The sequence below is a fragment of the Vicia villosa genome, linkage group LG3 (genome assembly GCF_029867415.1).
Source record: "Vicia villosa cultivar HV-30 ecotype Madison, WI linkage group LG3, Vvil1.0, whole genome shotgun sequence".
In the NCBI taxonomy this organism is placed as follows: Eukaryota; Viridiplantae; Streptophyta; class Magnoliopsida; order Fabales; family Fabaceae; genus Vicia; species Vicia villosa.
The window spans coordinates 190,563,536-190,577,421 of NC_081182.1; the positions used below are offsets into that span (position 1 = coordinate 190,563,536).

The 13,886-nt window shown below is 36.3% G+C and overlaps 1 protein-coding gene across 1 annotated transcript; it reads left to right on the forward strand.

The window, feature by feature from the left end:
• The first annotated feature begins 3,185 nt into the window (after window positions 1–3,185).
• Window positions 3,186–4,211, forward strand: LOC131659587 (uncharacterized). Its single transcript, XM_058928760.1, has one exon. It carries the CDS (start codon window positions 3,186–3,188, stop codon window positions 4,209–4,211), a length of 1,026 nt encoding a protein of 341 aa, XP_058784743.1.
• The last annotated feature ends 9,675 nt before the right edge of the window (window positions 4,212–13,886 follow it).

The following is a 13,886-nucleotide window of genomic DNA, read 5'->3' on the forward strand; positions in this document are numbered from 1 at the left end:
GTTAATTATATAAAATAGTAAATTAAATAAAGATTTGATTTTGCTTTGAGTTTAAACCAAGGAATCAAGCAATATAGTCCTCCAAATAGATCAAATTTCGTTCAAAGCAAATTGGTGAAGAAAAGATTTGGTTTTGGACATATTTGGAAAGATTTGCAAATAAAATTTTCTCAAAGAACAAATCATTGATTCAAGGAGATTTGGTCAGAAATTGTTAACCTAAACCTTTCTATTATAAATACATGACAAGTGCAGACCCTAGAGGAGGGATTTTTCGGCCTCCAAAAGCTCCAAATCCGAGTGCAAAACTGAAGCAAAACTGAAATCTGTTCTTGGCGATTGAAGCGAATTCAAGGAATTTTGAAGGTACTAATTCACTCCTGGATCATCACTGAGTATTGCTCGATCATAAACAAGTCCAGAAACGGCCGGATACACGTTCAAATAGGCCTCGGTTTGCCTTTTTTTTCTCTGCTTCAATTACGATTCATCATGCATTATAAATCGATTTCGATTGCATATTTGTTTTTCCTATCATGTTTTTGATCTTTCTGTGCAATTAATTTGATTCTGGTTGTGTTTTAAGAGTTATGCCATGATTAGGGTTCGTATGCTCTGAATTAGGGGCTCCGGTTACAGCCAAAATGTGATGAAACTAAAGGTGCCTTTGGACTCAGGGATCGATTCCCAATCGGTATATGCCTCAAGATTGAGTTTATTGCTGGTATTGTCGTGTTTTGATGATTGCAGGTCTAAGGCAACGTTTTGGGACTGTAGCCAAAACCGTGGCCTTTTCCAGGATTGTCCCAACGAAGAAGACGACTGCTGGGCGCGTTGTCCATTCAAATTTCGTTCTGCATAATTTGTTTGTTATATATAGTTTGTGGTTTGAGTTGTTAACAGCGAACAAATAATGATCCAGCGGTAGAAAGCATGCTCTTAGTCTTCTTGTCCCTCAAGGCGCGAGTTCGAATCTCACGCCAGACGTAATATTTTTTATGAAACGCATATCATGGTCTGCCAACGGATTCAATGCATCTCTCCCATACGCGTTCATGATGCGCCCTCTGCTTAGTGGCCGTGGATCATCCTAACTTTCAATCCAACGTTTCCAGAAACGCTGGCACACCATGGTCCTTCATGACTGTGCCACACAGAATAAAAAGCTAAGTGTTTTTATTTTTCTTATTTTCCCTTGTTTTTATCTATTTATTTGGTTTCTTTATTTTAATTTCTATTTGTTTCTTTGTTATATAATAAATATCAAATTTGTGTCATATTATCCTTTGTTTTTTGTTCATGGTCTTTTTTTAAATCATTTAATCGAAACTCAATTTTCCCTATATCCTTTTAATTTTAATTTTTTTTTATATTTATATATGCGTTTAATTAATAAAAATATTAGGTTTAACTCTATAATTATTAAATTTTGTGTCAGTTTATTTATCCAGACTTTTGATTTCATTAACCTTTCAGGGTTTGTGTAACATCATTTATTTTTTATTTACCCTTTTGGGGTTAAAAATAGGGTTTATGCCGATCGGTAACGAATATGTAATACACTAAAAATCTTCTTCTTCTGTGCCTTTTTCAGGATTGCTTTTTCAAATGCCTTCCGAATACGCGCCAATCTCAAAACGCGAAGTTAAGTGTTCTATTCAGTCTAATTTAAATTCTATTTGGTTTATTTTTAAAATTTGGATTTGTTTCGCCTTCATTCTTCTTTTGCCTTGCCTCTTTTCAGGGTTAACCTAAAGGCATCCTCCGACTACCAACCATGTCAAATCAAATCAAAATGCAAAAGCTAAGTATCCTTTTATTTATCTATTCTTAATTTCTTTATCTCTTATTTTTATTAGGGTTAACCCCAATTGACCACCGAACCGATAATGCACTCACTCTTCTGTTTATTCTTTCTTGTCAAATTTTCAGGGTTTGTCAAATTGCCAAAGCCACGAGTATCGGTAACCTTAAACCCTAAACCCTAACCTTAATATTTTATGCTTTATTATTACTTATGTCAAACCCTATTAAGGGATCCACTGGTTACAATTCCCCTCTCCTCCGCTGGTTTCATTTTCCCCTTCCCATAATTGTTTATATACTGCGTGGTTAGTAATTTAGGGAGTGCAAATTTAAACTGGATTAGAGTCACTAATTACAAGATAAATAACTGAACTGAACCACGTGATTGTGGCACACACACACTCTTTTGGGGTAACCTCTCTGTTACCTTGTTGCCTTGTTGCCTTGTAGCCTTGTTGCCTTGTTGCCTTTGTGTTTTTTGCAGAATAAGCCATGTCCCTCGAATATGAGGATACCTCAGCCATGCTGCCTCGATAACTAAAGGTCATGCGACCCTAAATGATGCTGCCTTCGATACACAAATATGACCTCGACCCTCGGAAGTTGCCTACGGAAAAAGGCTGAGGTATCTTCTGGTTGCCTACGGATAAGGCTTATTCTGATCCTTACCTTAGACTACCTGCCCTCCTATGGCATGGGACAGTCTTATGGCAAAGGATATTTCGATGACCCTTCTACCTCCAAACGAAAGGCTTCCTGCCCTCTTATGGCAAGGATGGACCCTTTCATTCTGAAAGGCTAAAAAGGGACCTATCATCTGAGTTTAAGGTAATTGCCCCTAATTGCCTTGCCATGCTCTATTTTCTATATTCTTTCTCAAAATTCTTCAAAAAACTGGCTACGCTCATTTACGAGCTAAAGTCCATTTTTTTCCTCTTTCATCTACATTTTCTGAAAACGAGCAAGCAAAGCAATTAAGAGCCCATGGAAAACCATGGATGCAAAGGGTGCCTTATACCTTCCCTTTGCATAAATTACCCCCCGAACTTAGATTTCTTTAAAAGGTTTTTTTCTGTTTCTTTTAGCCTTTCTGAATTTGTTTGGATAAAATAAAAGTCGGTGGCGACTCTTGCTTAACCGCGACATTTCGATCGATAAAAAGTCAGTTCACCGTATTACAGAGGGGATCTAGGATTGTTTCTATCCTTGGATTGGACATGGGGCGTGGCCGGCCGAAGAAAAAGGCGGCGATGACTCCACCGGCGAGTGTGAGGGTATTCTCGTCAACACCAATCCTTAGTAAACAAGGATTCATAGGACCTACGAGTAAATCTAGAACTGAGGTGAAAACAATGGAAACCATCAAGTAGATACCAAACATGGAAGGCAAATCTGATGAGACGGTGGGAGAGACTGACTCGAATCCTAAGCTGTGGGTTGATGTCATTAAAGGAAATCGTCTCCCATCGAATGGTAGCGAACTATCATACACGGCACCACATGTCATTAATGGAGAGATTGAAGTTCAACTTGAAGCATCAGATGTGGCATCAGAGATGGAGTTCTGGAAAAATGCTCTGATCATGTATGCTATTGGCAACGAACTCTCGATGAATGCAGTCAAGAAGTTTATGACCACCACGTGGAATTTTGTGACATTACCAGATCTATACTATAATGAAGAAGGCTACTTCATCATCCGATTCAAAGATAGAGTGGATAGGGATGCAGTATTAATGAGAGGCCCGTACTCTATCTTCAAAAAACCTATTCTGCTCCATGAATGGAACCCGAAGTTTACTCTGCAGGATGATATTTTGAGGGTTTTACCTATTTGGGTAATGTTCCCTCAGTTGCCTCTGTATTGCTGGGGGGATCAGAGTATAGGGAAAATAGCTAGTGCAATTGGTAAACCTATCATGACGGATGAGTGTACAGCAAAAAAGCTCCGGGTATCTTATGCTCGTGTGCTTATTGAAGTAGATGTTACTCAAGACTTAAGACAACATATCACAATCAGGAATCCGCAGGGTGAGAAAATGATTCAGCAGGTGGAATATGAATGGAGACCTCCTTTTTGCAAAAGTTGTAATAAGGTAGGACATGAATGTAAACCAAAGCTGGATGGAGGTAAGCAGAAGAAAGAACCACCAAGGGTATGGGAGCAGAAAAAACCACCTGAGCAGCCTAAAAGCTCAGATGAAGTGAATAAGCCCATAGTGCAGCCAACAAACTCAGAGGTTTTAAGTAGCCCTGCTGCTCAAGTGAATGTGGAAGCACCTTGGAAAACCATCCAAAGTAAAAGTAGAAAAGGCAAGGAACATGCAGATGTTAGGGTTGAAACCAGGAATGGTTTTGAAGGTCTCTTGATTGGTGAGAGCTCTCATATTGAGGGTGTTACATGATCTGCTGGAATGTGAGAGGACTCAATAAATCTGCTAGATGCCTGGAGGTAGGAGTCCACCTCAAGAAGATGCAGGTTAGTTGTCTAGCTTTACTTGAAACTAGGGTAAAAATTGGTAATAGTGAGTCTATCAGGAAGAAGCTGGGTCTGAACTGGAGTTATAGTGATAACTATGACTACCATGTGAATGGCAGGATCTGGTTAGGTTTGGATCCTAGTGTGTGGAGCATCATCCCTAGTGAGGCAACTGATCAGCTTATTCATAGTTCTGTTTATACTAAGGAGGGTGTGTTTTCTCATCATCTCACCACTATATATGCATACAATCAACTTAATAATAGAAGGACTTTATGGCATGACATCAATAGAATTAGTGCCCAGCAGCAGGGGCCTTGGATGGTAGTAGGAGACTTCAATAACATTCTGAAAGTGGGTGATAGAGTTGGAGGTAATGATATACACTTGGCAGAATATATTGACATGGAGGACATGATGCATACCTGCAATCTATCTGAACATGAAACTAGTGGAGCTTGGTTCACCTGGACTAATAAACAAGAGGCTAATCCAATTAGTTCCAGAATTGATAGGGCCCTTGTAAATGCTGATTGGTATAGAAAATTTATTAACAGCAGTGTTGAGATCCTAAACCCTCATATTTCTTATCATTCTCCTTTGAGAATTAAGCTGGATAGCTCTCAGCAAATGAGGAAAATTAAACACAGGTTTAAGTTTCTAAATTATGCTGTTGACAATGTACATTTTATTAATGTTGTAAGGGCTAACTGGATACCCCTGACCCAAGGTAACCCAATGGAACAGTTCTGGAAGAGACTTTATAGGCTGCAATACTGTATGAAAGGTTTGAATTGGCATATCACTGAGGGGCTTAGGAATCTGAAGATGAGTAGAGCTAAGTTGGATCAAGCCCAAACTTTACTAACCTCAGATCCAATGAACAAAGACATGTGTAACTCTGTTAAGCATTTGACTGAGGAAGTGATCAAAGGTGCTGAACTAGAAGAAAGGATTTTGCATCAGAAACTCAAATGTGACTGGATAAATTTGGGGGATGGCAATAATGCCTACTTCTATGCAAATCTGAAGTCCAAGAATAAACAGGTTCACATCCAGGAGTTAGAAGACTCTAATGGGAATAAACTGACTGAACAGAAAGACATTGAGAGGGAAGTTCTTTCTTTCTACTCAAAGCTCATTGGCCAAGCTGCTACCCAAAGAAAACAGGTGGACATTTGTAGTTTGAGAAGTGGTGCCCAACTTAATAGAGAACAACAGGAGAGCCTCATTAGACCTGTAACTGTAGCTGAGGTTTGGCAGGCAATCACTAGCATGGGTGATTCTAAGGCTCTAGGAGTAGATGGCTACAATGCCAAGTTCTACAAAGCCAGTTGGAGTGTTATACAACAGGATCTTATGAAGGTTGTATCTGATTTCTTTGTGAACAATAGGATGTATAGAGCAGTTAATTGTGCTCTGGTGACCCTAATACCCAAAACAAAAGCTGCCAAGACAATGAAAGATATGAGACCTACCCTGTACAAAATCATATCCAAAGTTCTCACAAATAGGCTAAACACAGTGATTAATTCTGTTGTGGATGATAGCCAAAGTGCCTTCCTCCCTGGAAAAACCATTCATGACAATATCATCCTGGCATTTGAATTATTGAGAGGGTGCAATAGGAAGCATTTATCACCCAGGTGTACTATTCAAATTGACCTACAGAAGGCCTATGACACTGTGGAATGGGACTCATTGGAACAAATCATGCAAGAAATGAGCTTTCCTAGTAAGTTTATTCATTGGATTATGATCATGGTCAGAGGTGTGTCATGCAAGTACTTGGTGAATGGGCAGGTCAGTAGTGTGCTTCAAGCAAAAAGAGGGTTGAGACAGGGTGATCCCATCTCACCCCTTCTTTTTACCCTTGTGATGGAATATCTACATAGGCACCTGGCAACTCTCAGAAAAGAGGAAGATTTTAAATTTCATCCTAGGTGTGCTAAGCTAAGGATTACCAACATCTGTTTTGCAGATGATCTACTGCTGTTTGCAAGAGGAGATGATAGATCTATCAGGCACTTGATGGAAAAGTTTAATCAATTTTCAGAGGCAACTGGTTTAAAGGCAAACCCTGCAAAGTGTAAGATATATTTTGGGGGTTTAAAGGATCCTTACCTTTCAAATATCTGGGAGTCCCTTTATCCACAAGGAAACTCACTGTGAACCAATGCCAACCTATTATTGACAAAATGCTTGAGAAGATCCACCATTGGTCTGCTAGTTTGCTCAGTTATGCAGGTAGGAAGCAACTTGTCCAAAGTACTTTAATGGCCATAGCTGGATACTGGATGCAAGCTTTTCCACTCCCAAAAACAGTTATCCAGAGAATTGACACTATTTGTAAGAATTTCCTCTGGTCTGGCAGGTCTGTGGGTAGAAAGGCCCTGGTGTCTTGGGATAAAGTTTGTCTCCCTTCTAGTGCAGGTGGTATGAATCTGACTTACTTGAGAGATTGGAACAAAGCCACTATTCTGAAACTTTTGTGGAACCTCCATATGAAATTTGACAAACTGTGGATTAGGTGGATTGGAGCCTACTATCTGACAGGGGGGAGCATAATGCATTGGGAACCTAAGCCTACTAGCTCGTGGATACTAAAGAACATAGCTAAGGTACGAGATATTACTATGCAGAGTGAGTATTGGAATGATAGTGTTGAGCAGAGCAGATTCAACACTAATGCTATGTACAAGGATTTGAGAGGAAGGCATGAAAATCAATCTTGGAGAAAGCTTCTAATCCAAAATTATGCTAGACCTAGGGCATGTTTTACCCTATGGCTTGCTATTCTAAACCAGCTCCCATCCAAAGATAGATTACTGAAGATTAATATTCATACTGATGGAAAATGCAGCTTTTGTGGGCAATCTGAAAGTATCGAACAACTGTTTTTCCTGTGCAGCTTTACCAGTAACATTTGGGACCATATCATGGCCTGGATAGGCTATTGTCGAAGCTGTAAGGGATGGGAGGAGGAGAAGAAATGGTTATGTATGGAAACTGCAAAGAAAGGATGGCGTCGCTGCCTCCTTAAGCTAGTCATTGCTGAAGTTGTTTATCAAGTATGGCAAATGCGCAATGATATAATCTTTTACAACAAGGATGCAGATGGTGATATTTTGCATAGGATCAAGCAGACCATTGTTATTAGGTCTTGTGCTAGGAGAGTTTTGAAAAACCACATGGTTTTGGACAACATGTCAGTTAGCTGAGTTGGTTTTTGTTGATGGGTGTGACTTAGAATGATATCTATCTTGTATTGATTGTCTGTTTCTAGCTGCCTGGATCGATTGGTGATCGGCTTGTATTAATTGTTTTGGTAATAAAATTTTCACATTTTACTCCAAAAAAATAACATAATATATTTCAAGTATTGCGCACTAATATATAAAAACAATTGATGGAAACAATTACGAAATATTTTCTAAAATATACTGAATTAATTTTTCCTCTATAGATAGGCGATGAAAAAATTTTATTTAAAGTACCACATATTGAAATTAATTAACATTTAAATCAAATCACACCGTCAAATATTTTTCAAGGAAATTAAAATGTGAGTTTATTAAATGATTCAAATCGCTTCAATAATGAAATGGTTATCTCGGGCTCTGCCGGATTTGTTAATCAACTAATAAATCTTTATTTATTTAAATCACATTATTATCATTATTATTGATTTATATGAAAAAAGTACCAGTCACCCTAGCCTGGTGATTCATCTTTTTCGTACAAATAAAAAAGAAAATTAAGTTACATCATTCATTATCAAAATTCAAGTCTGACATTTATAAATTAAAAAATAGTAGTAATTGGTGATTATAATTATGATAAAAAATGATGGTTCAATCATTAGTGAACCCTTCAACTTTTCGATGTTCTAATGAACTCCGTAAGGTTTGTGCTTGCTGCTCTGGTAAGGAAGATAGCATGAAACACTTAAGCTTTTAACTCGACGTCAAATATTATTTGACGTACCCCTAAAGTCCGACACATGAATTCTAGATAGGAGGCGTGATCTAGGTCTTAATTACTAATTGTTAAATATTATTATTTAATTAATTTGGACACATCACTTAGTATCATATTGTTCCACCATTTTAATGTCCCCACTTGGGTAACAGGCTTACGCAACTAAGCCCGACAAATCATTATGTAGAGCCTAGCCTTATAAACCTTGCAAAAAGGATTGTTATGGCTAAAGTGGGACTCGTTATAATAACAATTTACCAATGAAAAAATCATCTCAACCTTGGATTAAATAACTTTATTTTTAGTTAATATAATTATTAAGTTAGCTCGTTTAGAAATATAAAGTATTTTAAATTTGTTTAAGAGCTGAAAACATGATCATCACGTAATTTAAATAACATAATATATTTCAAGTATTGCGCACTAATATATAAAAACTATTGATGGAAACAATTACGAATTATTTTCTAAGACATACTGAATTAATTTGACCTCTATAAGTAGGCAATGAAAAAATTTATTTAAAATACCACTTAATGAAATTAATTAGCATTTAAATCAAATCACACAGTCAAATATTTTTCAAGGAAATTAAAATGTGAGTTTATTAAATGATTCAAATCGCTTCGATAATGAAATGGTTATCTCGGGCTCTGCCGAATTAGTTAATCAACTAATTATTCTTTATTTATTTAAATCACGTTATTACCATTATTATTGATTTATATGAAAAAAGTACCAGTCACCCTAGCCTGGTGATTCATCTTTTTCGTACAAATAAAAAAGAAAATTAAGTTACATCATTCATTATCAAAATTCAACTCAGATATTTATAAATTAAAAAATAGTAGTAATTGGTGATTAAAAGTATGATAAAAAATGATGGATCAATCATTAGTGAACCCTTCAACTTTTCGATGTTCTAATGAACTCCGTAAGGTTTGTGCTTTCTGCTTTAGTAAGCAAGATAGCATGAAACACTTAAGCTTTTGTCTCGACGTCAAATATTATTTGACGTACCCCCAAAGTCCAACACATGAAATCTAGATAGGAGGCGTGATCCAGGTCTTAATTATTAATTGTTAAATATTATTATTTAATTAATTTGGACACATCACTTAGTATCATATTGTTCCACCATTTTAATGTCCCCACTTGGGTAACAGGCTTACGCAACTATGCCCGACAAATCATTATGTAGAGCCTAACCTTATAAACCTTGCAAAAAGGATTATTACGGCTGAAGTGCGACTCGTTATAATAACAATTCACCAATGAAAAAATTATCTCAACCTTGGATTAAATAACTTTATTTTTAGTTAATATAATTATTAAGTTAGCTCGTTTAGAAATATAAAGTATTTTAAATTTGTTTAAGAGCTGAAAACATGATCATCACGTAATTTAAATAACATAATATATTTCAAGTGTTGTGCACTAATATATAAAAACAATTGATGGAAACAATTACGAAATATTTTCTAAAATATACTGATTTAATTTGTCCTCTATAGGTAGGCGATGAAAAAATTTATTTAAAATACCACATATTGAAATTAATTAACATTTAAATCAAATCACACTGTCAAATATTTTTCAAGGAAATTAAAATGTGAGTTTATTAATTGATTCAAATCGCTTCAATAATGAAATGGTTATCTCGGGCTCTACTGAATTAGTTAATCAACTAATAATTATTTATTTATTTTAATCATATTATCATCATTATTATTGATTTATAAGAAAAAAAGTACCTGTCACCCTAGCTTGGTGTTTCATCTTTTTCGTACATATAAAAAAGAAAATTAAGTTACATCATTCATGATTGAAATTCAAATCTGACACTTATAAATTAAAAAATAGTAGTAATTGGTGATTAAAATGTTAGAACAAGAATTGTTCTGATCAATATTATTAGTTTTGATGATAACAAGGATATGAATTTTGTGTGAGATAATGTGGTACTCTAATTGTGGTTGTCGTTTTTTTACCTCCCCGTTTCACTTGGGAGGACGGCACGCTAGACCCTTCACGCGAAATTTGGAAGGAGAATACGCCCGTGGTGGGATGAATTTTATTTCAGTTCTTCCTACGATATCACACGAACTTTCTTATTTGTCCTACGAGTAGGAAAGGGGGAAAAAGATCTCAACTAAACCCTAGGAGTTTGCTAAGTGTGGGGATTACACCTAGACTAGAAATTCTGGAGTCTGGGAGGTCGGTTATACATAGGGAAGTGTTTAAACACCCTACATATCTGTAGTACTCTACAGGAACCTTCTCTGTGTCTAAATGTGTTTGTGCTGCTAATGATTATTGGGAAAGTTTCTCCTTTGTGTTAGGAGAAGGAATTGAATTGAATAAAAGAAAGACAGACTGACTGACTGACTTTTTTTGGTATTTTATTAGCTCGCTGAGGTTCCTTGTGAACCTCATGCCTACATATCCCTAATGGAAGTCAGAGCTTAATGTAGTTCGGGGAACTAATTGATTATTAATTATATTTGGGTGCCTTGCTCGAAGCTCAAGGTTGAAGCTTGAATTAAATCTCTGTTTACGGTAAAGAGACATGAAGTCATCTTTATAGAGAGGTATTTCTACTATTCCACCACAAACATTAAAAGAGTGACAGAATAACTGAATTCATTTCATTCAAGAGGGGGACCTTACTTGTGTATGTGCAAGTATACCAGTCAAATGCCTCTTAAATGAAAGAAAGATGCTCATCCAAATTAGGGAAAGTTACCACATGTCTGGGTTTTACTGCCAGCTCATGCCTTTCAAAATCCTAAATGGGAGACTTGATTGAAATTGAAATGAAATGTAATGTTTGTTTGTTTGAATGTGGTGAGATAGAAGAAAGATCTCTCTATAGAGATAAGCTATGTCTATCTACTGTATAAAAGATTTGATTTTTAACTGGCTTGCATGAGGCCCAAGCTTGAGGTTTTTTGATTGATTGATTATTATTATGATTCTGGGAGAAAACTCCACTGGGGATTAATTTACAAGGGATTTTTATGTTCTGTACAAAGCCCAGAATTGAGGCTGACTCTACTTAGGGAAAATCTATTTTGATGGGTTTTATTTGGTGTCCTGTACAAAGCCCAGAATTGAGGCTGACTCTAACTAGGGGAAATATTATTTTCTGCCTTGTATGAAGACCAAGAATGTGGCGGACTCTTAAATAAACTGAGTATGGATGACTCTATGGGAAAAGATCCTAGATGTTAGGAATCTTTGACACACGACATATGGTTTATCTGTCTTGTACAAAGCCCAAGGTTGTGACTACCTGAATGATGAAGGACTCACTAGGGGAGACTCTATTATCTGCCTTATACAATGCCCAAGGTTGAGGCTGACTATTAACAGGGGAGTTTATTGTTTTTTTTTGGTGCCTTGTATGAAGCCCAAGGTTGAGGCTAACTGTTTTTTGTTGGTTTTTGACTCTATTGAAGGATTTATTTATTAAAAGACTGATTTTTTTTGGAAGCTAACCCTTTCTAGGGATTTTGACTCAGCTGGAGAATTTGTCTGTTAAAAGACTGATTTTTGTCATGTTTTTGGAGGCTGACCCTTTCCAGGGGTTTTGACTCTTTTGGGGAAATTATCTCCTAAGAGAAATGAATATTTGGTTTTTTGAAGAAGTGATTTTGGAGGCTAACCCTTTCCAGGGGTTATTGTTAAGATGAAAGAATGATTTTGGAGGCTAACCCTTTCCAGGGGTTTTTGTTAAAATGAAGGAATGTTTGGAGGCTAACCCTTTCCAGGGGTTTTTGTTAAGATGAAAGAATGATTTTGGAGGCTAACCCTTTCCAGGGGTTTTTGTTAAGATGAAGGAATGTTTGGAGGCTAACCCTTTCCAGGGGTTTTTGTTAAATTGATTGGCAGAAAGATTATCTAGTGGAGACTTCTTGTTTAAAGCCCAAGATGAAGGCTGACACTTGCTGAGGATAAGCAAACATGGATCCTAGACTCTTCTAAGGAAGATTGATGAAGATAAGGGTGACAGAGACTGTCCATGTCTCTCATTCCAAAAGGTGTACTCAATGTAAAATTGAGACAAACGTAGCTTGTTTAAAGTCTGGTTTAAATTGGAAGAAACTCACCAGGGTATGTTAAAAGGTGACTAAAGACCTGTTCCTATGTTTATAAGAAACCTGATGGGTCCTTGTATACAAGCTCAAGAGGAAGCTGGAAATGCTTTTAAGAAGCCTGTGGGTCCTTGTACAAAGCCCAAGAGGAGGCTAATCGAGGGTCATCGAGGGTCCTTGTTATAGCACAAGAGAAAGCTATGTAGTTTTGAACTTATTTTGGCTCTAAGCAAATGGGTAAGAGGTTTCACCGGGAATAATTCCTCTTTGGGTGGATGTGTCCATTTTTTTGGATTCTAAGGTTTTTTGCCAAGATGTTTCACCGGGAATAATTCATCTTGGGGGTTTGAACTACAGATCTCTAATTAGGAAAGAGACTTCACCGGGAAGACATTCTCAATCCTAGGTCATATTCCTATAATATATATATAGTTTAACTGTCCTAGGGTTTACACTCAAACGTAGTTCTAAACTAATATATATATATATATGCACAGTTCTATATTTGACAGTAATTTAAATAAAGACTGTAAATTGAAAGCTTGTAAAGCCTAACCTGGATGGAGTGGAGGCCTTTGAAGAAGTATGTACAAAGCCTTACCAGCAATTGATGGATAACAGTTGAATATATATATGATAAACAGTTAATGGTTTTTGAAAACAGAAGAAGTGAAGATGGACATAGGTCACATAGGTATCTGAAGAGTTTCACCGGGAATAATGCCCTTCAAATACCAGAAGAATGTTTTGAAAACAAAAAGAAGATTTTAAAATACAGTTTTGTAAAACAAACTATGAAAAGAAAGAAGGTGTTGGGTCTTACACTCTAATAGAGGCCCAGAGATTATTTACTGTTTGTGAAGCAGTGAAAATGAAGATTGGAATGATGTAAGTTTTTGTTGTTTGAAAACCTTAATCATCTTGTTTAATCAGAGATCGAAAACAATTTTGAAAATTGACAAAAGTCAACTTAATTAAGGTAAAGATAAAGCTCTTTACCTAATTAAGGCCTAAACAATTAGGGTTTTATCATAAAATTATCCACAAAATAATTAGGTTAAAACAAAATGAGTATATATATCTAAAGTATTTAAGAAAACACTTAAAAACATACTATTTTAAACCTAATAAAAATACATGAAATAAATAATATTTTTATGATTTTTTTATTATTCACAAAAATAGATATATTAAATAATAAGTGTGTGAAAAATGAAGTGAAAATAACTTAATTTGATAGGTGAATTAATTGTGTGAAGTTTGTGAGAAAAATGAAAGAAAATGGGTGTTAAAAAAATAGTTTGGCCCTTGGAGGATTTGAACCCACGCCCTCTAGGTCACACACTCAAAACAAACACCACTGAGCCAACGCGCGTGTGGTGATAGTAAGCTGGTTTCAATGCAATTCATATAATGTTCAAGTGTATAGAAGCAAAAAAAGAAAATAAAATCAAAAGGTCTGAGGCGAGGGGGATTCGAACCTCAGACCTTGGGCATGAGGAGACTAAGGGCGCATGTGTGAC

Bases quoted from the DNA above. Each gene is read 5' to 3' on its own strand.
- LOC131659587 (XM_058928760.1), top strand. From the start codon at position 3,186: ATGGAAGGCAAATCTGATGAGACGGTGGGAGAGACTGACTCGAATCCT.